This window comes from Schistocerca americana, chromosome X (assembly GCF_021461395.2).
Source record: "Schistocerca americana isolate TAMUIC-IGC-003095 chromosome X, iqSchAmer2.1, whole genome shotgun sequence".
Lineage (NCBI taxonomy): Eukaryota > Metazoa > Arthropoda > Insecta > Orthoptera > Acrididae > Schistocerca > Schistocerca americana.
In genome coordinates, this window is record NC_060130.1 from 121,696,455 (window position 1) to 121,723,396 (window position 26,942).

The 26,942-nt window shown below is 38.7% G+C and overlaps 1 protein-coding gene across 1 annotated transcript in view; it reads left to right on the forward strand.

Moving 5' to 3' along the window:
- LOC124556778 overlaps window positions 1-26,942 on the forward strand; it is a 438,094-nt gene that overhangs the window by 402,251 nt on the left and 8,901 nt on the right. Inside the window, exons 14-15 of the mRNA XM_047130786.1 lie at window positions 3,071-3,196; window positions 20,103-20,211. Coding sequence (XP_046986742.1) covers window positions 3,071-3,196; window positions 20,103-20,211 — 235 coding nt within the window. The remainder of the gene's footprint in view (window positions 1-3,070; window positions 3,197-20,102; window positions 20,212-26,942) is intronic.

The following is a 26,942-nucleotide window of genomic DNA, read 5'->3' on the forward strand; positions in this document are numbered from 1 at the left end:
TTTGCTGTAGCTTTGAAGGAAATTTGCCCACACATGGATGAAAACTGCCCTGTAGTTAGCATTACAATTAACACTTTCTGTTTGGCTTCATTTAGCTTCCAGAACATTTTTCAGTTGCTTGTTGGATGAACATTGATTTTGTGTGCTAAAGCTACTACTCCATTTTTAAGCATAGAATCATTGATTATTAGAAATTCATTTTTGACACTTTGTTTGTGCCTATGTGTTCAGTTTTTGTACTTTATGATGGTCCATTTGTATCTTTCTGTTGGTTTTATTTGTTGTTCATTACCTGCAGTTTTGCTGAACATGCCAACTTGTGTTGTGTTACTAAAGTCTGTTATATGAAGTGCTTATGTTCATTCTCACAACATAATAGGACCAAGGAAACTTGTCACATAAAAATTTCATGCTGACATGTTCACACTTCTAATTAAATAGAAAGTTAGACTTCACACACCATGCAGTGCCATTTAACATGTGTTTTTCATATACCTTACATGCTGAACTACTAAGTGTAAGATTTTTTGTGGAGATTGAAGTGTCTCTCCATTGACCTGTTGGCACCATCTATTAGCTGCAAAGTCACTATGTGGATTTACTGCTGACGATTAGCAGATGTTATACAGTGAATTTTTTTATGGAAACATTGAAAAGCAGGTGTCAATGCTCAGATTTGTGACATACTGGGCAAAGATGGAAGAGATAGGAAAAGATAGGTTAGGCCTGTGAGAGAATGAAGCTAGAGCATTTTGTCCCAGGTTCCACATCATGAAAATATATAAATAATATCATCAGAGAGGGGTTTTGGTGTTTAGGTGGTTTTCATCTAGGTAATGAATAAACAGGATTATATGAATGCCCCATACATTTGCTGTGGCCTTGCCACAAATACTTTTGTATATGTTATCCTTGAAGCAGAAATAAGTGTGGGTAAGGACACAGTCAGTCATGTGTATAAGAAACAAGCTAGTGTGTTTACAGTCTGCATGATGTTTGGAGCAGTAGTGTTCAGAGACAGCAAGATAAATGTCAAGAACAACGTTAATATACAGAGTAGTCAGAAACAGGCTAAAAAGCTTGTATGGGTATTGCAGGATAGGTTGTGCTGGAAAATAGTTGCTAACACAAAAATTCAAGACATTTCACTATTTCTGAGTTAATTAGTATTGAAGTTAGTCACTCAGGTCATTGCAAACACAAATTCAAGCTGCCTACCAGATATAATTAGTGCCAGTTTTTCTCATGGCATAGATTATAGTGTGTGAGATTGCTCAGCCTTTGGCTCAAGTTAGATCCTTACTACCACTCCACCTCCAATATTTGTATCACTCTCTTGTTTGGTTTTAGGATACCAAAGAAAGAACATGTTTGGTGACTCCATCTCTGGTCAGTCGCTTGAATTTGTGTGCGCAACAGCTTGATAGGTTAGCTTCAATGCTAATAATCTCAGAAATGGCTTTTTTCTTAACAATTATTTCTCAGTACAACCTATCCTTGCAACATCCTTACAAGCTTTTCAGTCTGTTTATGACCACACTGTATAATTAATCAATGTAAAGGGTGACAAATGAGGAACTAGACTGATATCAAGTACAGACATTGAAGAGGTAATGGAGGAAGTAATAGATATTCTTGATATAGAGAACTACACTGCAGACAGTGGGTTTCAGGTAATGGTAAATTAGGACAATGTTTATTTTAATAGGAACTCAGTAACCAGATAAAACAGGGTGGTTACATGTGAAATGTGTTGGGATAAGGAAGGTGATAAATATGCATAAGAGATTCTGGAATGGTCCTAGGGATTAAATTATGGGTTGGAAGTTATGCTGGTCTCCTAGGATGGGAATACTATGGAAAGGCTTGTAGGTGAAGGAAGAAGACAGATGGTGGAGTCTTCCAGATAATCACAACATTTTATCATCATAATGGTAAAGCCTTAACATGTATGGAGGTTTTTTATGTCACGGGCCATGTGGAATTGTAGTCACATTCATGGTTGACCATACAGTGGCAGAGCTGCCACTGATCTGAACTTGCTTGACTGTAATGGCTGATTCACAATCCACACGATCTGGTTTTCCCCTCCTCCTTTTTCCACTCATCCAGTCTCTCCCCCTCCTCCTCACTGCAAACAGGTAAATTTCAATTTAGTGTAACACATATACGAATCTGCAACCATGCTGTTCTCATGCAGTGTCTCTCCCACTCAATATTTCTTGCTGTCATCACCTTCTTACCCTACACCTCCTACTTCAATATGTATAACACATGACTCCTCCTGCCAGCACCAAGCTGAGATTATTAATTCCACATTCAAATTCTGTTGCATTAGTGTTCCTCTCACCACCAGTCACCATCCTGCTTTCACTCCAGCATTCCCTTCCATGCATCTTTCTCTTCTACCATTCAGTTGCTCCACTTGACATAATCGCTCTTATTAGTTAGACTTTAACATTAAGACAATGTAGTTGCCTGAATATTCCGCTGAATGCTAAATTTTTCATGTTCATTTTTCTTACTATTGTTCTTGTAGATTCAATCACATTATTTATTACTCTAAGGTATTATTGGCTGTTGATGCTCTCTAGATTGGTGTGACTGAGATAATTTAAGTTCCTAGTCCCATTTTGACAGCACAGTATCATTTTGCTCGGTGAAGTATTCACTAAAAAAAGACCATGTGCCCTAAGACCACTAGTGTCTAAACTTCTATATATCATTTTTAAATTTAATCACACAGTAATAAAATTATTTTAGGAACATCAGGTCAATGTCTGTAGTTTTAAGATGAGTTTTTGAGTTGTAATAACATAAAAACAGGGTTATTTTGTAATTCAACTGTTTCACAAAAGTGAGTCCACAAACTGTCGTGTAGGAGATTAATAGCAAATGAGTAGTTAACTGTTTGTAGACCATTTTGCTCATTTTAGAATGCTACCAATATAACATTATTGTGCAGGATTAACAGATAAGTATTAATATTCCTCCATGTGTTCATTAACTTTATCTCAAGTCCTTTATCACCATGACAACCTCAAACATAATTTGTCATTGTTTCTTACAGGTAATGGTCTTGGTATGAGAATTGTGGGTGGGAAGGAAATACCTCATACAGGTGGTGAACTTGGTGCTTTTGTGTCCAGAATTTATCCTGGGGGAGTTGTGGATTACCTAGGCACAATTAAAGAAGGTTATTTCTAATACATTTTTATATTGTACCAGTACACAGATATTAAAAAATGACTTTTTAATTATCTCTAAAATATTTCAAATATTTGCAGGTGCTGCAAATGTTGTACTCTTCAGTTAACCTATATCATTACAATATTGGTTTAGAAACTCATCCCTTTCCCTCAATTCTGTTCAATAATATAGTACATGCTGCCATATAGGGTACAGTATCAAGTTGGTGCAGCAGTTAACACACTAGATTTGCTTTCAGGACATGCATCCAGATAACAAGATTTTATGCTTTCCTGGGTTTTCTTAAGTCAGTTACATTCATTGACACATTAATTTCTTTGAAACAATATATGTGATTTCCTTAGTTGTAGTGTTATTGATTCATTCATCCAAGGATCAACTTACAATGACTACTCATCTTAATGCTAGGAAAACCATAAATCATACATGCATACATATGTTTAATGAGGAGAGGATAGGTTGGTGGCCATGGTCCTGTGGAAGGAACTATTGTGGCATCTGCCTGAAATGATTACAGAAACCATGAGAAATCTAAATCAGGATGCCAGTGTCTTGACAAACACACTGCCTCATTCATTATATCTGGTGCACAATGCTGTTATGTTTGTACATACACGGAACAAGTTAACTTAATAATATGAAAAATAATCATACTCAGTTAATTTATTTTCTCAACACTTCACTGCCGCATGCACCACATACACTTGCAGATGACTTGAAGAACATGTTCATGCTGCCATACCTCCGTTATATCTCCATGATTTCCCCTCTTCCAGTCTAAAGTAATGACTAAGTATACTCTTATGTTGAGTGATATTCTGATCTCAGGAAATGTGATGAAACTTTAGTATTATGGACTACCAGTCTGGGACATATGAGTTTTCTGTTAAAATATTACACTGTGTACACAAAATGTAGCAAAGGTGTTCTAGTTGTCACTTTTTTACTAACCCTTACTCTGAGGAACTAACTAGGGAAACTTTGCATTGGACCACCCTCAGATTCAGTAATAATATGACCCAGTATATAGCCCATCAAAAACTGAACACAGATCAAGCATGAAATCAGAAAGAAGGTGTACTGAACTGTGAAAAAGAAATAAAATAGAAGAAGTGAACAATTCAAACTTATGATATGCCACAGTGAGTGAACTGGAATAACCATGGTGTCCTTGTTGTGTTGTCACAGTGTTGGACTGCAAAGTGGGAGGTCCATGTCAAATCTCCCTTGTGCCTATTTTTTCTTTTCTCACAAGATTATGAACTGTCTGTCCAGTCATTTGCAACAGCAAGGTTGTAACATTCCCGGCTTATGGATACCACCCCTACATTATGTATTACTAGGTCAACAATCTTATATCTCCAGCTATAATTCAATTACTTTTTCATAATAGGAAAAAGGCTTTTAGAAGAATAATAGCAATACCAAACAATAGTAGTTACAATACCCTTGTACCACAAACAATCAAAATCAGATTCAGGAAATTGATATATGGAAAATGTTTAGATAAAAGAATAATATATTTCATTCACATCATCTGTAAATGGTAGGAATTAAATCTCAAGCTTCATTAACAAAATACAGATAATTGATTGTTTAGCATTGTTAGAATGCTTATTTCTGCAATTTCAATATTAATGGGTTTTTTGTGTGTTTAAAAAATGTCTTTAACTAGTTCTAGCAAAGTAGGGAATATTACAGTGTGTTTGATAGTGTTGTCAAACTATTTCATATTATAAACTATTTTTTGCATTATTATAACCAGTAGTACATTGTAGGACGAGTATAAATACTCGGCCTCAAGTATTATTATGGCAGATGAGTGTTGGACCCACAAGAGGACAGATCCGTGCATATAGTCGAGATAAGTTCTTGGTGCATGATTCAGGTTTGGATTTACAATAGAGCAACTCATGTGTTGGACATTGTCTAAAACAGCATATTAGAACATTTCAGTGATGGATTATTTCAGAGTGTTAAACAGTCTGATTTAACATCGTGAAATGCAGAATGATTTGTGACTTTATATTCGTACTTTGTCAAGTATTAGTGTTGAACAATGAAATGGACCTCACACACGCATTTCTATCAAATTACTGCATCTGGACTATTTAATATCGCCAGTGTAGTATGTGCTACCATCGGTTAGCTGTAGTAGTAGTAACAACGAGGCTTATTACACTGAAGATTGATCATGAGCTCATAAGATACAGGTTTTGAAGTGAATAAGTCTATGTACTTACTTTACTTCAGTTGTGACCTACATCACTGTAGTGAAATCCATTATGGTATCTTGTATTTATTGAACAAGCATATCTTAGCTCATGTATGCAGTTGTCAAGGGACACCAAAGGCAAGATATTCACAGGTATTTAAACCATTTTTAACTACTCACTAACTGGTAGGACATTACAAGTTGTAAGGAAGGACTTTCCTTTTTTGCAACACAGTTCACACCCATTTACTTGTTGTTTTCATTTCTGTGAGAGGTCCATGTGGCATCTCTCCTGTTCTGACTATTCAACACATTTACTTGTGACGGTAATATATTCTTACCACGTGACTCATATTCTATAACCAATATATAGTGTGACAACTGCCAAGACTACAGAAGGAGAACAGACACATCAGTGACCAGACAGAAAGTTCATAATTTTGTGGGGAAAAAAATGGAGCATGAAGAAGTTTTGAACACAAACCTCCCACAGTGTAGTACAACACCATGACCACACAACGGCAATGCTACAGTTCTTTGAGTTTGCTCAATATTGCACATCTTGAGCTTGGACCATTAACTGTTTCTATTTTGCTTGTTTTACCACAGTTCAGTACACCTTCTTCCTGTTTTCAGAGTTGACCTGTGTTCAGTTTTTGATGGGCTATCCACTGGGCCATCTTACCACTAAAGGGCACAAGATGGGGTTTTTCTCTTGTAAGTGATCTTTAGTTGTGTAGTATGCCTTACATAAGGGGTACACTATAACTGCTTTTTTAATAAAATGTAATTTACTTTTCTTTTTTATCTTCTTGAGTAAATTATTATACCATTTTAATTCCTGATAAAAATGCTGTTCATATATTTTTGTTTGCCTTTCTTGGTTCATGTTAGTCCAAGCTGTCTTCTGTTCTGTGATCATATATGTAACTGTTTATGATATACTTACTAATTTTTTCTCTAGTGTGCACAGTGTAGTAAGGTAACAAAATTTTTAAAACATTTTCCTGTAATAAGTCCACCAAATAAAGTAGTATCAGAGATCTTGTTGGTGAATGAGGTTGGGTAGCTCAGTCAGTAGAAAACTTGCCTGTGAAAGGCAAAGGTCAACAAGTTTGGGTCTTGGTCTAGCTCACAGATTTAATCTGCCATGAAGTTTCATATCAATGTACACTCCACTGCAGAGTGAAAATTTCATTCTGAAAACATCCCCCATGCTTGTGGAAAAGCCATGTCCCCGCAATATCCTTTCTTCCTTGAGTGACAGCCTTGCAAGATTCACAAGAGAACTTCTGTGAAGTAGGTAAGGTAGGAGTTGAGGTTCTGTGGAAGCAAAGCTGTGACAAGGAGTTCTGAGTCATTCATGTGTAGCTCAGTCAGTACAGCACTTGCTTGTAAAAGACAAAGGTCATGAGTTTCAGTCTCGGTCTGGCACACAGTTTTAATCTTCCAGGAAGTTTCGTATCAGTGCACATTCCACTGCAGGGTCAAAATTTCATAGTTTTACTTTCTGACTATGGAGGTATTATAATTAAAGACAATGGAAAACACTCAGCACTTGAAAATGTTAATATAATTTTCTTAAAAATTAGTAGCTGTTTCCCTGCACGTGGACTGTCAATGAACTTAGGTAAAACTCAATATTTGCAATTCAATACTGCACGAGGCCTGACTACTTCATTAGAAAGAAGGCTTGAGAGTTAATTAATAAATTGAACATAATATTCTAAACTCTTAGACATTTCTATTGATAAGAATCTAAACTGTAATTCATGTGTCAGATCTTTTTAAATGGTTAACCTCTGCTACTTTTGTGTTATAAATAATACTATATTCTGCAGATTAATATCTCAAAAAGTCGACAGACTTTTTGAACTTCATTCACTAATGCCTTGAGGTATCATATTCTGTGGTAATACATGGTTGTAGGATTGTTCTTTCAAAGGAACAGTTAAATAAGGATAATATGCTGTGTCCTCTCTAGTATCTATTGTAGACAGCTTGTAACATTACTGACCTGTCGGCCATCTCTTTGATCTCATTAAAATCCATCAATCTAATCTTCTTCCAGTAACTGCTAGGTTATTCAAATAGTTAATAATGACATAATACAAGATAATTTAATTTTCTTTTTTCAGTTCACTCATATTTATTGTTACTAATTTTACACAGAAGTTTGACTGACTGGACATAGATTTCCACATTTTAGCTACTGGCCATCAGCTCACTGAGGCTTCATGTGTGACACCTATTTACTGACACACATATAACAGAAATTACAAATCAGTAAATAACATAGCTATTACATTTTACATATTCACATAAAAGAACTGTGGCAGTTATTGACTGCAAGATTCGACCGCCTCATTTTAGAGAACGAACTTCTTTGAAAACTGTTAATCTCATTGTGTTCCGAACTCTGTATTCGAGCGGATGTGTTTGTACCGATACGATCAAAATAAAGTTAATTCATTATAAACGAGTGAATGCTTAATGTTGGGTTTGATATTACCATACGTAACATCTCGAGTCCCACACTGGTAACCTCGATGCTCAATAACGACACTTACAACGCCAAAAATGTGTACTGGAACATTGCCATGGACAAACAATGCAGCAATCCTTTGTCGGATATCCACGTCCATCGACTTCGCATCGCGCCGCATCTGGATGCAGTGTACAAGAAGTGTAATTAGTGTGTAAATTCCCGACTCTTGTGTGAATCGTGCTTTTTGGTAACTTTCCTCACCTTATCACACATCGACAATGCGATCAAGGTGCACAAGTCGTCTGTGAAAACCCATTCAATGCATCAGTAATTTCACTTCCAGACAGTGCAGTGCTCCTTTGCTGATTAATTTGGACAATTTTGACTTGCTTTTGCGTAATTTATTAACTTTGTGCAGTGCTTCAACATCGGACAATCAAGCCAAACAATGGACTGCAACAAACGGGGACTATGTTGCAAATCCCAGTTCCCACGAACTCCGATCTATGGCTAAATCGAATGCCAGGTAGAATTCACAAATACCCGTCACAGGTACCACATCTTCCACGCCGTGTGCAAGTTTGTTCAACCCAGTTTCCGCACTGCCCGTCTTCCGGAATTCGAATGTTCACGCCCACTGTTCCGCCACTTCTCCGCACTTGTACACCAGATCAGAAGCCGCTTTTATTCAGTGCCTGTTACCAACATCACAGGAACAATTTCATCAAGGACATCCTACTGATCAACAACAATGCACCATTTACACCAACGACAATGCCGGCTGTTTCTCAGTGCAACACTGGACATGCCACGCCTCCCTCTATGCAGCACCCGAGCCACACCGAATCTGATCGACCGCTACCAACAGCGACGTCACGGCTGCCACCTGCTGGCTCACTGACCTCAACCCAGTCAAAACAAACAGCTGCGTGACATATGATCCCGCCATTGCTACCACATCCGCATCTTGTCAACAACTCGCCAACACTACGCATGCTTACCGCCCGGCCATTCACTACTGGATCGCGCCCGCAACTTGTTCACCCACCCCAGAAGATGATTTCAGCCATATCAAGGCTTCATACAGCAGTGAATGTGTTCTCACTCCACCGCCGGTGAGTACTGAGTTTCACATTCGCGATCGCACACACAGTCTCTTCTACTCGAACTGTTACGTTAATACTGTGCTGCTGACCTTGTCTTGTACGCCAGGTTACCCTTTGATAGAGGCAGATTCTGACTTCGACCCCATCATACTCAGTGATACACAGCAGACTGCTTCATGACATACATTTTTGCCTGAACAACTGCAACAGCTACGTGAGCAAATTGCGACATACAACTTGTTGGTACAAGATCAGTTACACATGCTGCAGCCGACACCGACTGAGCACAACATGCAAAGAGGTGCATTTTCGCCTGAACAACTGTGGCAGCTACATGAGAAAATTGTGACATACAACTTGTTGGTACAACATCAGTTATACATGCTGCAGCTGACACCGACCGAGCACGACATGCAGCGAGATGTTCCTGTCATTGTTCCGCCTCTGACTGCTGACGATCCTTTGCCCTTACTACCAGCTACAACTAATACCCTGACGATCATGCTACATGGATCTATGTCCCAGATGTCACAACTGTCATCATCATGCTGCCTCAAGTGGAAATTCTACGTTACTGATGTGATACAAGCAACTTATTTATGCCGCTGCCACCTTTCCTCGGTAGTTCCAGACACTTCGATTCTGTACCATGGCATAACCAGCTGCATTCCAGTGCCACTTGCTTTGCTGCCCTCTTCACTACTTCTGCAATGTACGACCAACACATCTGCCATTTCTGCTTCGACAAGTGAGCATCTTTCCGCTCTGAGACATGACCGTGCAGCAATTTCGCGCAAGCAGCTTGCAGCCTTGCGACTCGACCACAGCACTGACAGCGACAGCACACACGTAGCTCCAGTTCCATTGAACTGTGTTGCCTCTCCGCCACAGACCAGTAGTTCATCCGCCGATTCGACTTCTTCATGTTCACATTACGTCTCATCGCCTTCCTGCTCCGACCATGGTTTCGCCGACCACGTCCACTTTCCACCACCTCTCGCCGTCACCATGCCTCATGCACAGAGCTCACGACCACGCCCCCCAACCTTCAATCATGGCTGTTTCGCACATCAAAACACCGACATTGTCAACTCCACTCGGAACATCCTGCCATGTACCGCCGTAACACACTCACTGTCCACGGACTCTTCGGTGTAGACTTCCGTCTACACTGAAGTCAACCGCCGCCAAGGCCAGTCATGTGCAGCTTGCTGTTTTCTCCCCTGCTGCGACATCAAGTGCCTCTATAACCCTGTCATTACAGCGAGTGTTGCTCATCCGGCATCTGTTATGCAACCTGTTAAGCCACAGCATCCTTGCTCCTTTATGTCATACGGCCAATAACAAACTGTTACCAGGCACATTGCACTTACCGCGGAGCTTGCCAGCAAATACTTTGGCAATACATCGCATTGCATCTTTGTCACACTCTGCACCTTGGATCGGATCAAAACCCCGCTGCACCACACGGCCTCGGCACAACGATGTTCTCCCCACCGACACGCCGCTGCCTTCTGCTTCCACCGTGCCATCAGCAGCATGGCATGGTCAACCTGTGGACGCCTTCTGCACCTCCTACCTTCTGCTGGTCGTGCCTACCATGACATCGAGAAACGGTCCGATTGCGCCTCGCACTAGCACCTGGCACGACACGATCGGTCACGCGCACCTATGCCATCAGCCGGCTGGGTGCACACACGCCTCTCATCATTCTTACCATGCTCTGCACTACCAGCGGGGGCTATGTGGCAGTTATTGACTGCAAGAGTCGACTGCCTCATCTTTGAGAACGAACTTCTTTGAAAACTGTTGATGTCAGTGTGTTCCGAACTCTGTATTCGAGCGGATGTGTTTGTACCAATATGATCAAAATAAAGTTAATTCATTATAAACAAGCAAATGCTTAATGTTAGGTTCAATATTACCGTACGTAACATCTCGACTCCCACAGAACAAAAAAAACGAAAGGTACAAAGACACAATAGGCAATTAATAAATTTGTTTAACTAAAAGATGTATAATTAGAAAACAGAAAAAATATAAGGAACTAATTTGTGGGAGAGAAGTTTTAGTGAGAACTTGGATTCAAAAAGTTTGCAAAGAATTTTGTAGATAGTGAAATTTTGTAATTAGAATAATTAATGAACTAACAGGTTATTTCAGAAAAACCATATATTTTTGTAAATATAAAAATCAGGGATACCAAATTATGCATTAAGATAGGAGCATTCTTGATAGGAACATTCCGGAAAATCAAAATTTTGAATATAAATAACTTTTGAAATATTTAATTTTTATAAAAATTAAAACATTTGCTCCAAAGATGAGTATGAGGGCTCTCAAATAAGCTACATCAATTTAGAAACAAACAATTCTTAATCAGATGGCATACTGGTGGGCTCTGTTTAAAGGTACAATAAGTTATGAATATTTATTTAAACAAAATGTTTCTGTTTTAACTATTTATACTGTTGTTTCTGAAGAAGAGGAATTTTTTAACATCGAGTATAGATTTAAGTGTCAGAAAGTTGTTTCTGAAAATGTTTGTATGGAGTGTAGCCGTGTATGGAACCGAAACATGAACGATAAATAGTTTGGACAAGAAAAGAATAGAAACTTTCAAAATGTGGTACTACAGAAGAATGCTGACTGAAGACCACAACATCAACATACTGTTGTCAGCAGTAGACTGCACATTATAATGTGAATAATAAAATTTAGTGAAATACTACATGAATAAGAATTTTGTACCTTCCTGTGCACATAGTAGGTAATTTGATCAAAAGTATCTGGCCACGTATTAGTGGAAATCCATATGGGGTATATCCATCCTTTACCCTTATGATAGCCAGAACTCTACTGAGGACACTTATAATGAGGTATCCGAATGTCTGCAGAGGAATGGCAGTCCATTCTTCTTCAAGGGCCGAAACAAGAGAAGTTAATGACGGTGAATGACGGGATCTGGAATGAAGTCGACATTCTGAGTCTTCCCACAGGTGTCCTATTGAGTTCCAGCTAGGCCTCTGGGCAGGATAGTTCATTTCAGGAGTTGTAATGTCAACATTGCCTTACAGATGCTGCTTTATGACTGGGTGCATTGTTTTGTTGATACAATCGCCATCTCCAAATAGTTCTACTACTATAAGCAGTACACAATGCTGCAAAATGTGCTCATATCCTCCCATATAGAGCATTTTTAAGTGCAATAAGGGAGCCACACCCTAACCATGAAAAACACCCTCATACTCTATCGCTACTTCCTCTAAGCTTCACTGTTGCCATTACATGTCATGGAAGGTAACATTTGTCAAGAATTCACAAAATCTAAATCCTTTCATCAGATTGCCACAGGGTATAGCATGTTTAATCACTCATTTCCAGTCATCAATTGTGCAGTGGCCCTGCTTTTCCCACAACCCCAAGCATCGCATAGCACTGACTACAGAACTGTGTGGCTTATGAGGAGCTGCTCGACCACTGGTGTATTTGTTACTCAGATGACATTCAGTGACTAGTCCACATTCAAAGTCATTGTGCTCTTCTGACCAACCCATTCTGCTGTTATTGCTTCTCTACTGACAAATCAATACTACCTGCCTCCTTTTATACTGGAAGTCTGCCTCTTGGTACATCCAGTGGTCAATCCTGCATTATGCACAGATAACTGGATACTTTTGATTATAAGATATCATAAATGAAAAAAATGTTAGCATCTGGAGAGGTATAAGAACAAGTATGACAATCCAAACTTCATCTCTCGAGCTCTTTGAACTGTTGGGCATCCTGACATCATCAGTGCAGTACATTGACTCCCATTACCAGTTTATTGTCAATAATCAGTCACAAGTTAAAGACAACAACATTATTCATAAATATAGTACTAAAAAGAGAAATGACCTACACTGTCCACTGCTCAGTCTTAGTGTGGCACTGAAAGAACTAAGGTATTCAGCCATTAAAATCTTTGAACATCTACCCAGCAAAGAGGAGAATTCAATAGATAACAGAATTACCTTCAAACACACACTGAAATAATGTATCCTTGAGTCCAGATAAGAATTTCTGAATGTGTAATAAGTGTAATAAAGCAGTGGGGGAGGGGGGGGGGGGGGGGGGGCATGAGTGCACATGCGCATGCATCTATTTGAAAGTGAAATAGGGAGAGACTGAATACAGTTACAAATTTTTTTGAGCCAACTGTCAACAGCATTGATATATTTGGAGAAATACATGGTACACACTGTGCAGTCTCACAATATATTTATTCACAACCAGTTTTGATAATTGATCATCTTCAGAGTGGAAAAATATTGTGATAACTGTACATGTCATGCATGCTATTTACCCAGAAAAGACGCCATAGCTGACTTGCAAATGTCTGATGAAGATACTTCACACCATAATACCAGGTTTAGCAATCAGAAAAGAATCATTTGTGCTTGCTTAAACCAGTAGAATAGAATCTTTATTGTCCCACGAAATGTTATATACAATCATTTGATTGAAACATTCATGACTTGTCTATGAATAATTCTAAAACAAGACACATTTAAATAAAGCATATGGATGCTCCCAGAAGCACATTTCAACATAAAAAGATAATTACATGTCAGATTTCTTCCTTTTTCTTAAAATTTCCACATTGGTTTGATATCATTCTTTTAAAGTATTTTTCATGTTTGTTTCTGTAGTTTATAAATACAGACATACTTCAAAGACCACACACTTTCATAAAAGTAGTATATATGTTGACATCTAGATATTTAGATACATAGTTCACATGATACATAGTTTATAAATATGGACACATATAAAAAGAACGTATACCTCCATTAAAAGAGAACATAAGCATACACATAGAACGTAATGTAGAAAAAACAGGAAAACAAGACAAATGTAATATCACGTACTTGTCTTCCTCATTTAAAAAATCATCCACACTGTAGTAGCATTTGCTTTTTAAATATATTTCAATGTTTTTGCTGGTGGATTCTAACTTGCAGTCCTTCAACTTTGATCAGATTTTGTTCCCAAGCTTCAAAGCCATGTAATATGAAGTATTTTCAGATAATGTTAGTCTGTGGCAAGGTAACATGTAATCTTGTTTGTGCCTTGATTCATAAGCATATGGATGCTCCCAGAAGCACATTTCAACATAAAAAGATAATTACATGTCAGATTTCTTCCTTTTTCTTAAAATTTCCACATTGGTTTGATATCATTCTTTTAAAGTATTTTTCATGTTTGTTTCTGTAGTTTATAAATACAGACATACTTCAAAGACCACACACTTTCATAAAAGTAGTATATATGTTGACATCTAGATATTTAGATACATAGTTCACACAATACATAGTTTATAAATATGGACACATATAAAAAGAACGTATACCTCCATTAAAAGAGAACATAAGCATACACATAGAACGTAATGTAGAAAAAACAGGAAAACAAGACAAATGTAATATCACGTACTTGTCTTCCTCATTTAAAAAATCATCCACACTGTAGTAGCATTTGCTTTTTAAATATATTTCAATGTTTTTGCTGGTGGATTCTAACTTGCAGTCCTTCAACTTTGATCAGATTTTGTTCCCAAGCTTCAAAGCCATGTAATATGAAGTATTTTCAGATAATGTTAGTCTGTGGCAAGGTAACATGTAATCTTGTTTGTGCCTTGATTCATAAGCATGTGTAACTGAATTTCCCTCATAGAGATGTGGGTTTTTTAACTCAAAGAGAACTGTTTCCTATAGATACATGGAAGGAATTGTCAGTAAGTCAAGGCTTGCAAATAAAGATTTGCATGATTGTCTATTGTTTGTTCCACTCATAGCTCTTATAATTTTTTTCTGTTGCTTGAACACTTTGAGGAGGCTTCCTTTTTCAACTCCCCAAAAAAGTATACCACATCTTACAACTGATATAAAATATGCATGATACACAATCTTCCTAACAGCTAAGTCAGTTATCATATTCAGACCCCTCATTGCACAAACAAAACTATTTAACTGCTCCAGTAAGCAATTGATATGATCAGTCCATGAGAAGTTTTTGTTTATGGCCACTCCCAGAAATTTGACAGATTCTGCAATTATCAGTTCTCTGCCTGCATAACTTAACTGGGTTACATATTCAACAGTTTGTTTGGTCCTGAAATGTACAATTTGTGTTTTTGTTAGGTTTAGTTTCATAGCATCATTATTTATCCAATTTTCTAGTTGTTGAAGAGTCTGTTTTGTTTTCTGTGCTAATTCTTCAGTGTTTTTACAGCAGAATACTGCTGTTGAGTCATCTGCATACAGAATCGTATCTGAAGTTGCCTTATCTGGCATGTCATACATATATAATATAGAAATAGTAATGGGCCTAGTATGGACCCCTGGGGTACACCTGCTTGTATTTCCTCCCAACTAGAGCAAGCTTTCTTGACCTTGAGTTGAATAACTACCTCCTGTTTCCTATTTTTGAAATACAACTTGAACCAATTTAAAGATTTTTCATGGAAGCCATAAGAAGCTTATTTCAGGAGCAGCTACTTATGGTTTACCATATCAAATGCCTTACTGAGGTCACAGAAGATATCGGATATGCTCTCCTTGTTATTGAGGCATTTGCTTCTGTTAGCGATTAGTTCATTAATAGTGTGCACAGTGCTTTGCCCCTTCCTAAATCCATACTGATTATTAAGATTAATGTTATGTTTTTTGTTATATTTTTCTAGTTGGTTACACACTACTCACTCAAATATTTTAGAAATAATTGGTAGTATTGATACTAGGTGAAAATTTTCTGTCTCCTCTTGTCTGCCCTTTCTGTGGATAGGTGGAACTTCTGCATACTTCATCCTATCCAGAAAGCAGCCCTCATCTAATGATTGATTTATTATGTGACAGAGTTAGGGTGCAATTTTATCATGTCCTGCCTGTATTATTTTTGTTGGGACTTCATCCCAGCCCACAGATTTGAGATTCTTTAGGGATTTTATAATATTAGCCACCTCATAGCAGGATACATGGGTGAATTTGAATTCTACTGATCTGTGCTGCATTATATTAGGACTTACGTGTGGAGAAGGGAGTTTGTCAATTTTGTTAGAATTTATGAAATACCTGTTGAATTCTTCAAAAATATGTCTGGAGTTTGTAATCATTTCCCCATCCATTTCTAACTTATGATTAAAACTTTTTGTTTTTTCTGCACCCATTTCACTACCGACAATTTTTCATACGGCTTTTGATTTATTTGTGTCATCTGATATGTATTTACTGTTTGCCATTTGTTTTGTCTGTTTAACTACTCTACCAAACATTCTTTTGTATTTGTTTACATAGCTGACAAATCCTGCATCATGGTTGTTCTTTGCTTGCATGTGCAGTTTCCTCTTTCTAATACTAGAGATCCTGATGCCTTCAGTTATCCATGAGTTCCTTTTACAAATTTTGTTACATGCTGTTATGAAGGGGAAACATTCATTGAAAACACATAAATTCTCATACAAAAGCATTGTAGTTTGTGTTCACTAAGTACCACTTGCTGAAAGACCACATTGTTTCATACAGTCTTGAGCTAAACATATTCACATTGTGTTGACTGAAGTTCCTGACTCGTTTCACTGTTACAGTTTTATCTAAACTTGGTCATGAGATAAAAATGGCAGAATGGTCAGATATACCTAATTCTAAGATGAACTTTTCTGTAGCACCATAGTTGATGCTACTCTCTATATTATCTATACATGTTGCGAAAGATGCTGTTATTTTAGTGTACTCACTGAAGTTTAAGGTTAAGCCGTTTGTAGATAACATCTCCTTCAGAGAAATCGCAAACCTGTCATCAGCTCTTACATTTATGTTGAAGTCAGCACAAATTATGACGTGGCATGAAGTATCTTCTCCAGATGTTGGTAAGTCAGCTATGACATCTTTTCTGGTTAAATAGCACATATGACATGTGAAGTTGTTACAATATTTTTCCACTGTGAAGATGATCAATGATTGAAACCAGTTGTGAATAAATATATTGTAAGATATTGTATGCACAGCGCATTTCTCCATGAATATAGATAAGTACACATCACTGTATACATAAAAATTAAAAAGAAGAAACTTAAGACAATGATGTAAAAGGTCAGCATCTGGTGTGATTCTTGAAATTTTCCCATTGTACAGAACATTCCATGAAGTTTCAGTATTACTGCTAGCTCATTTCAACTTCTTGCCATGATATATCAGCTAATAACATTAGTCAGCCCATGGGCATTGTGGTAATACCATATGACACTGCAACTAGCCTTGACAATGGTTTCAATTGGATGAGGAAGAGAGCTCACAAGTTTCTTCATGTATACCATACACACATCAAGCCACTCAATGAACTACCAAATTATAGGACTGTTGATTGTTGCTTTTCATCTGCTTATGTGGGATGAATGGTGTGATTTAGCAGGACAGTGGATGTGTCATAGGGTGCTTGTATGGATGCCAAACAAGGAATGTATGCGTACGCCCATATGAACATATCCTGTAGATGTCATCATCTTGAAAGAGGGAATTCTCCACATCACACATTTCATCAACATGTAGAAGAAATGGCCACACTTTTTCTACATCTGCATCTACATCTACATCCATACTCCGCAAGCCACCTGACGGTGTGTGGCGGAGGGTACCTTGAGTACCTCTATCAGTTCACCCTTCTATTCCAGTCTCGTATTGTTCATGGAAAGAAGGATTGTCTGTTTGCCTCTGTGTGGGCTCTAATCTCTCTGATTTTGTCCTCATGGTCTCTTCGCGAGATATACATAGGAGGGAGCAATATACTGCTTGACTCCTCGGTGAAGGTATGTTCTCGAAACTTCAACAAAAGCCCGTACCGAGCTACTGAGCGTCTCTCCTGCAGAGTCTTCCACTGGAATTTATCTATCATCTCCGTAACAATGTTCATCAACAATGTTGAAATAAACTTCCTGGTCCATATTCATGGTAACCTAGGAATGTTGGCCTGAATCATAGTATGAGAAACACCACCAAAACATCACAGAACCATTTTTGTCCTGAACTACGCTCTCCACATTCTGCAAGCTGACTACACAATACAACGTGTCATTTTAAAAGAAGCAAAATAGCAACTCACCAGGCCCTGCTAAGTGCCTCCAGCCAGCTACTGCCTAGTTTTTAGTTATTGAATACATGCAACTTTATGTGTCACAATGAGCAATGGCTGTTTGCAAGGTACTAAACTCCAAATGTCTACTGCATTCAGTTCGGTTTGTTTTTCCATTTGAAAAATTGTGAAAATTGACCTGCACTCAATGACAGCAGCAATCCCTGTTGGTTACAAACAAATTGCAATTGACAATGGTCAATGGTCCAGTAACTGTCACTTGGGATCTGAGATCTTTTTATGACCAATGTTGTTATGCCATGGTATATGGCTGTGAGTGGTATGCAATTCCTTGTAGACATGTTGGATAGCCTGCATTAAGACACCAGAAAATTGAACAACTTCATTCAATATGCAATCATGGGTCACAGCTCACACATTGACCCATTCTACTGCTCTGGTCAAATACCACCAACTGGCACATAGACACCACAGCATTATCTTGACCTCTGTCAGTAACAAAGGGTCACATGCTCACCTGATACCAGTTCTACATCACCTGCTGCATTACAAAGCGATCAGTGTGCTCTTTTAAAAGGTGCCCAACATTTGGTCTGGTCAGTTTATTATAGTGTAAATAGTAGGTGAGGTGGCTGAACCTAGAAGATAGTATACCTAGGAACATATGATGTTTGTAAATTGAAGGTAGAAAGGAGGATAAAGGAAAGGAAATGGAAAGGATAACTGATATCAGCTGCATTAGGACACTCATATAACACATAATGTTTGTTGGTCAGTACTTTAGTAGTTGGGTTTAAAATCACATGAAGAAATGCACACTAGAGACTGCTAGAAGCAGTTTACGTCATTTTCTACAGTTTTTATGTTGCCAGATGTGAGGTTATGTTTTGTGCAGCATTTGTAAATAATTTGAGTGCTACATATTTGAATGAGTTATAATATATTAAAGCTATTTGGAATATATCGTTAAATCTTCAGCTATGTAATTTCATGACAAGTACAATTCTACATATTTTTAGAACTAGTTATGCAATGTTTCAACCTTTAATCCATACTTAGTCATGCACCATCTTGTGCCTCAGAACTGAAGAAGGTCTTTTACCATGGAAGATGGAATCTTTACAAATTAAATGAGTTTTGTTAATGTCTTAACAATTTCATCAGTCTTTAAAATGGAAATTTATGTTAATTTCCAATAGCTTCAGTATCATAAAGGTATTTAACTTGTTACTGGTTTGTGATAATAATTCTGCTTAATTTGATTTCAGTTGCTGATTATTGGTGTGTACTATAGGAATAATGTAATGGTCAGACAATTAAAAACAGTATTGAAAAGATTTCCTTGATTGTTATATTGTTCAATTTCAATAAAACATTTACTCCTAGGTATATGACCATTTTGTACTTTGGACCATGTTTTTGTGTTTGGAAAAACCTTAATTTTCCAGAGTAATTTTTGTAATTTCAGAAAAAAGTGCAGCACATATAAAGTCAATGCCAGTATTTACAAACAGAATAAGAAAATACGTCAAACTTCTACTACAGAACAGGCTAGAGGCAAAAGCAAGTAGCCCTGTTGCATTTGTACCTGTGGTCTGACAAGAACTCTTCACTGATATCTGCAGATACTGCAGTTTTACTGCCTGTATTTATGAGTCCACAGGGCTTTAATACTTGCACTAATGATGCTCATGCAGTGACCGAAATTGATTTGCAACAGAAATAAACATTTCTACTCCACCAACCAATGCTGACCCTCCTTTTGTTATTAATACTTCCGTGGTGGTCATGGTGCATGCAACTCCTGATGGAGGCCCCATTCAAAAAAATTATTTCATTTTTACAAGTTAATTAGTTTGTTAGTTTGTGAAGTCTGAAATTGTTAATGATCTCTTGATTTACTGCAGTACTTTGATGGTCCAAACACTTTATTTATGTGATATCTGAATTTCAGGTGATCAAATACTTGAATGGAATGGTGTTCCATTGACAGGCAAAACTTTTGAAGAAGTGCAAAGACTCATTTCACATACAGAAGGTGAGATTGAAATTGTGGTGAAAAGGTGAGCAAAGTTCAGCAGAAATTCATTTTCAAATATTAAAAAAGTTTATTTCATCTCATTTCTTTGTCTGTATATGTCTGAATATTGGATGCTACACATAATTCTGAAATTTCTCCAGTGACTGTAGTCTCACACATTTAAAAAATCTATCTGTCTCTCTAATGATACATTATTAACTTTACACATATTGATATTAGACATGGCTAAACATGTTCATGCACCTCAAATAAGATACCTCCCTCCTGCATTAATGTGCTCTGGTATATATTTATTTTCTTTTACTTCCAGACTCTCATCACTGCTAATTTATTAGTTTTCACACCAATTTTTATCACATTACTTTTTATTGATAGTGGTCTGCATTATAGGATATAGGCTGCAGAAACTTGGCTAATGTTTACTATTTAACTGAGTATAACATTTTTAATTTTGTGATCCATTCATCATTAGGAGCTATCTAAATTCATTGAATCTTCTGTCATTGATATACAATATGTATCAGAAATAATTCCTTTGGTTGGAATAACACCTCCCAGATTGAGAATGAAAATATAAGCATAATGAAACAAAAGAAGCACATCTGTAGAAATCTCCTATGAGATTATCACTTAACGTAGCTTTTTCTAATAACAAATTTTGGAAATGCATACTGAATTTCACCATAGATTTGAATATCATTGCAAGCAGACATAGTGTCCACCACAACATCTTTAAAAGCAAGAGTGATTATGGCCAAAGTATGACCAATAGCCAGAAAAACATCATTGGAGTTACTCTAGGAATTCTGCACTGCCGTTCTGGGATAGGTCATAGTGGAGGCAATTTACTGTTACCGTTGTCTCACCAGTTATGAAGTGTCTGATGAATAACCTGTATCATACGAATGGCTGTGATGAGTACTTGTGTAATTTAACATTGTGTTTGTGTTGTTTTGTATGAAAGGAGGGCAAAGAGAGAACCTGGTGGCTTACTTATCTTGAAGTCTTGAATAGGATGAAGGAGGCTGCTGAGCTTTTTTCCCACTCACAATAGATGAATCACCATTCTCTCACGCCCTTACTTAGTCACGTGCTAGGGAGCATTTGGACAGTAATGCAAGGCACTGTGCTAAACCCTGATGATAAGAAGCTAGACAACACCACCTCTCTTCCTGAATGGAAATTAAAATTTCTCCAGCCAGCAAGACTGTGGATTTAGTTGCATTTAAAATTGTTTGTGCTACTAGCTATTCATCACTTAAACATTTCTGAGCTGAAATATGCTAATGTTCCACCTGTTTTCAAGCAAGGGAGTAAATTTTTTTTTTTATTTTAAAATATGTTATGTGTAAGTAACTTATTAGCAATCTGAGCACAAATGCATAGTGTCAAAGTCTCAGTTAATGTTTTCAAAAGGTGACAGTACCAAGATGATTATTTACACATTGAACAGTTATGTGGTTAATTCACAAGACACATAATTATAGGTTCCCAGAATTTTTCATGACTAGTTAGAAGTGGGAAATAGCAATGTTGAAATAACGATGGTAAAGTGATACAAGTTATACATGTCAGCTGGAAAATAAATATTTTAATAGGAAAGACTCTATAGTTACATAAGCTGTTCAGAGTGTCCTTGGAACCCTTCCAACCAACCTCTCCCACCTCTCTCTCTCTCTCTCTCTCTCTCTCTCTCTCTCTCTCTCTCTCTCTCTCTTTTTCTTCCATCATGCAAGAGTGACCTGTACATTGCTCGTAATCGTGGTGTGACTGATGCATATTCTTACTTTCACTGTTAGCATGAGGGCTAAAAGTTATAATAGGGATTGCTGCCACAAACATTGATATGTACATAATGAAGTCCTTTGTGAATATTGTATTTACCTATGTACTAACTAGGGAACAGCACTGGCCAGTGTACACTGCCCCATTACACCACCCATGACAACCCTTTGCCTCTGCAGTTGTGTACAGGAATGGGCTGCAATCAGTGCTATGTGTGGGAATGGCTCATTACAAAGCAGGTTGTTCTGTGTGGAAGTATGTACAGGTACATGGCACCAGTGTACTGTACCCTGTAATTGGTGTCACTGTTGTAATCATGATATTGATTTACCTGTCCATCCATTCTAGACACTCGACATGGTATTCATAAATGATTAACTCGTTGACGTGATGTTACTGTATGGATAATATCACCAAAATGGCACATGTGTGGCACAGGTGTATTCCCAGCAGTACCCTAATAGACATCATCCAACCGACCCTGCCTTCGTGGGACAGGGTGGGTGCCTCCACAAATATGTATCCAGAGTTGAGGTGTAACACATGAAACAGCAGAGGTAGCTGTTCTGGCATCCATTGCAATAAACCATCATGCAAGTATTCCTGAAATGGAGAGACAGATGGAAATCCCTTGAACATGCATGATGCATTTTCTGCACAGGCATAGATACCACCCACATCATATGGCACTACATAAAGGCCTCCATGTCAGTGATGTTCACATTGTCTGGAATACTGTCAGTGGATTCTGCGGCAAGACCAAGACTTTATGCTTAGGGTACTGCTTATCGATGAGCCTACATTTACAAACCATGTGAATGCCAACTTACACAATATGCACTACTGGTCACCAGAAAAGCCACACTGGATTCACCAGGTAGAACATCACCATCAGTGGAGTGTCAATGTATGGTGTGGTATTGTAGGACACTACACCATTGGCCCATATTTCATTGATAGCACTCTTAATGGGTGACAGTATGAGTGGTTTCACATTGATGGATTGAATGGGGCTGTCACATTCAGGGATTTCCAGTGTGGTTGCTGGAGCTCACCCCCATGGACTTTTTACTCGGGGACATGCGAAAGATGTGGTGTATGAGCAGGTCCCAACAACAATGGCCAACATGAAAGTCCATATTGCTGCTGCATATGCTGCAATAACACCACAAACAGTAACAACCATGGGTGGGTCCATGATGGAGCATGCTCGGCATGTTGCCAAGCAAATGGCAGTCTTCAAACATACGTTGTAGCGTTTCAGCTGTGAGACATGTGATTGCACACTGGCATACATTTTGTGTATTACAGAGAAGATGTGTGTTTGTTTTGTTGGTACTGCTTATGTATGCATTCCATCATCTGCAATGGTTCAATTGTCTAACAGTCATTAAAGATGTTCGACACATCCTGTACATGGCATGTATCACTGTATAACTGATGTACAACTACATACAAAAATAACATGTATCTCTCTCTGCAACCCTTTGACAGCCATTAATTTTGTTTACTTTGATCAGTAGTTATCAGTATTACATTACAATTATGTCCCTTGCAGTACTGTCGAAAAGTTCAATAAAGCACATACTAGTAAACCAAAGTCACTGTTTTCATTGCAGGTGACTGGACACTCTATATTTCCCAGGCCACGTACTGACAGTATACATACCTATATAGCATTTGTTGCATCACATCGTGATTACAAGCAACATGCAGGTCATGCTTGTGTCATGGAAAATGCAATATCAGCACATTTTGTTCATTTCACATGTCAATTTCGTGTTCCAATTTCTCATGATGTAATTGACTTATTGCAATAAACCAATGCCATTATTATTGTGATTTCTCGTACTGTTGTTTGTGTATGGAATATTTTGGGTTTCCATTTAGAAACATAAGTTTCTATTGTCTTAGTAAAAATGTTTTTGAAATGTAATCTTTTATATTACATTGGGCAAAAATTTCATTCATGGTCCACTTTAACAAAAAATATAATACTAATTCACCATGTTACATGCTACAAGTTACTATAAGCTTCAACCTGTTAATGGAGGTTTTCCGTGTGCCACCCATGCAGTTGGATGCAATACTACACTTGTCTCTGTAATGAGTTACAAATTCTTTTAGACATCCTCCAATCATTGTGTAAAGATTTATTTATTTATTTTCACATCTATTTCTGTAGGACCGAACTGAGGAGCAAATCTCCAAGGTCATGGAACATGACAGTGCATGAAATTACAGTATAAAAGTAATAACACATAAAATAACATGTTTATGAATCCAAAAAAAGTCAAGCCATACGTTTATGTAAATGCAATTAACAATATAACATATGAATTAGCGTAATTTTTCAAGGAACTCCTCAGCAGAATAGAAGGATTGACCCATGAGGAAACTCTCTAGTTTCAACTTGAAAGCGCATGGATTTATGCTAAGATTTTTGAATTCTTCTGGTAGCTTATTGAAAATGGATGCTGCACATTTTTCTGCACAAGAATTAAGGAAGTGTGATCCAAATGAATATTGGATTTCTGCTGAGTATTAACTGAGTGAAAGCTGCTAATTCTTGGGAATAAACTGATATTGTTAACAAGATATGACAGCAAAGAAAATATATATTGAAAGGGCAATGTCAAAATACCCAGACTAGTGAAAAGGGGTCAACAAGAGGTACACGAACTGCCAATTTCTGAGCCAAAAATATCCTTCTGAAATGGGAAGCATTACTCCAAAATATAACACCATACACCATACTACACAATGAATGAAAATAAGCAAAGGAGAGTAATTTTTGTGTTGAACAAACACTTACTTCAGATACCAATTGGATAGTAAAAATGGCAGCATTAAGTATTTGAACAAGATCCTGAACATGGGCTTTCCATGAAAGTTTACCATCTACCTGAACGCCTAGAAATTTGAACTGTCCAGATTCACTAATCATATTCCCATTCTGTGAAATTAAAACATCAAATTTTGCGGAACTGTATGTTAGAAACTGTAAAAACTGAGCCTTACTGTGATGTAGTGTTAGTTTTTTTTTCTACAAGCCATGAAATTATGTCATGAACTGCACTATTTGAAACCGAGCCATTGTTGCACACAACATCCTTTACTACCATGCTAGTGTCATCAGCAAACAGAAATATTTTAGACTTATCCCTAATACTAGAGGGCATATCATTTATACACTCCTGGAAATGGAAAAAAGAACACATTGACACCGGTGTGTCAGACCCACCATACTTGCTCCGGACACTGCGAGAGGGCTGTACAAGCAATGATCACACGCACGGCACAGCGGACACACCAGGAACCGCGGTGTTGGCCGTCGAATGGCGCTAGCTGCGCAGCATTTGTGCACCGCCGCCGTCAGTGTCAGCCAGTTTGCCGTGGCATACGGAGCTCCATCGCAGTCTTTAACCCTGGTAGCATGCCGCGACAGCGTGGACGTGAACCGTATGTGCAGTTGACGGACTTTGAGCGAGGGCGTATAGTGGGCATGCGGGAGGCCGGGTGGACGTACCGCCGAATTGCTCAACACGTGGGGCGTGAGGTCTCCACAGTACATCGATGTTGTCGCCAGTGGTCGGCGGAAGGTGCACGTGCCCGTCGACCTGGGACCGGACCGCAGCGACGCACGGATGCACGCCAAGACCGTAGGATCCTACGCAGTGCCGTAGGGGACCGCACCGCCACTTCCCAGCAAATTAGGGACACTGTTGCTCCTGGGGTATCGGCGAGGACCATTCGCAACCATCTCCATGAAGCTGGGCTACGGTCCCGCACACCGTTAGGCCGTCTTCCGCTCACGCCCCAACATCGTGCAGCCCGCCTCCAGTGGTGTCGCGACAGGCGCGAATGGAGGGACGAATGGAGACGTGTCGTCTTCAGCGATGAGAGTCGCTTCTGCCTTGGTGCCAATGATGGTCGTATGCGTGTTTGGCGCCGTGCAGATGAGCGCCACAATCAGGACTGCATACGACCGAGGCACACAGGGCCAACACCCAGCATCATGGTGTGGGGAGCGATCTCCTACACTGGCCGTACACCACTGGTGATCGTCGAGGGGACACTGAATAGTGCACGGTACATCCAAACTGTCATCGAACCCATCGTTCTACCATTCCTAGACCGGCAAGGGAACTTGCTGTTCCAACAGGACAATGCACGTCCGCATGTATCCCGTGCCACCCAACGTGCTCTAGAAGGTGTAAGTCAACTACCCTGGCCAGCAAGATCTCCGGATCTGTCCCCCATTGAGCATGTTTGGGACTGCATGAAGCGTCGTCTCACGCGGTCTGCACGTCCAGCACGAACACTGGTCCAACTGAGGCGCCAGGTGGAAATGGCATGGCAAGCCGTTCCACAGGACTACATCCAGCATCTCTACGATCGTCTCCATGGGAGAATAGCAGCCTGCATTGCTGCGAAAGGTGGATATACACTGTACTAGTGCCGACATTGTGCATGCTCTGTTGACTGTGTCTGTGTGCCTGTGGTTCTGTCAGTGTGATCATGTGATGTATCTGACCCCAGGAATGTGTCAATAAAGTTTCCCCTTCCTGGGACAATGAATTCACGGTGTTCTTATTTCAATTTCCAGGAGTGTATAAACAAGGATCAGAAGTGGCCCCAACACTGACCCCTGAGGCACCTCGCATTTGACTGCCCCCTCTCAGACCCCACATGACTGACATGATTGATGATGTTATTGCTCCAGTAATTCAATGGTATCATTCAAAGTGCAGTACACTTGACTTTTGGGACTCAAGGTATGTGGCATGTCTGTATAAGCAGGTATGGCTGAGCAGATGTTATGTCTGGCACTGAATATGGCTCTCCCAGACCCACTTTTTTGCATGTCCTGAACAATGCAAGCAGCAAAATTGCAGGATGATTAAATACAGTCTCAATAACCCATGATCCTCTGATGTCAAATTGTGGAACTTCTTTGTAGATGTT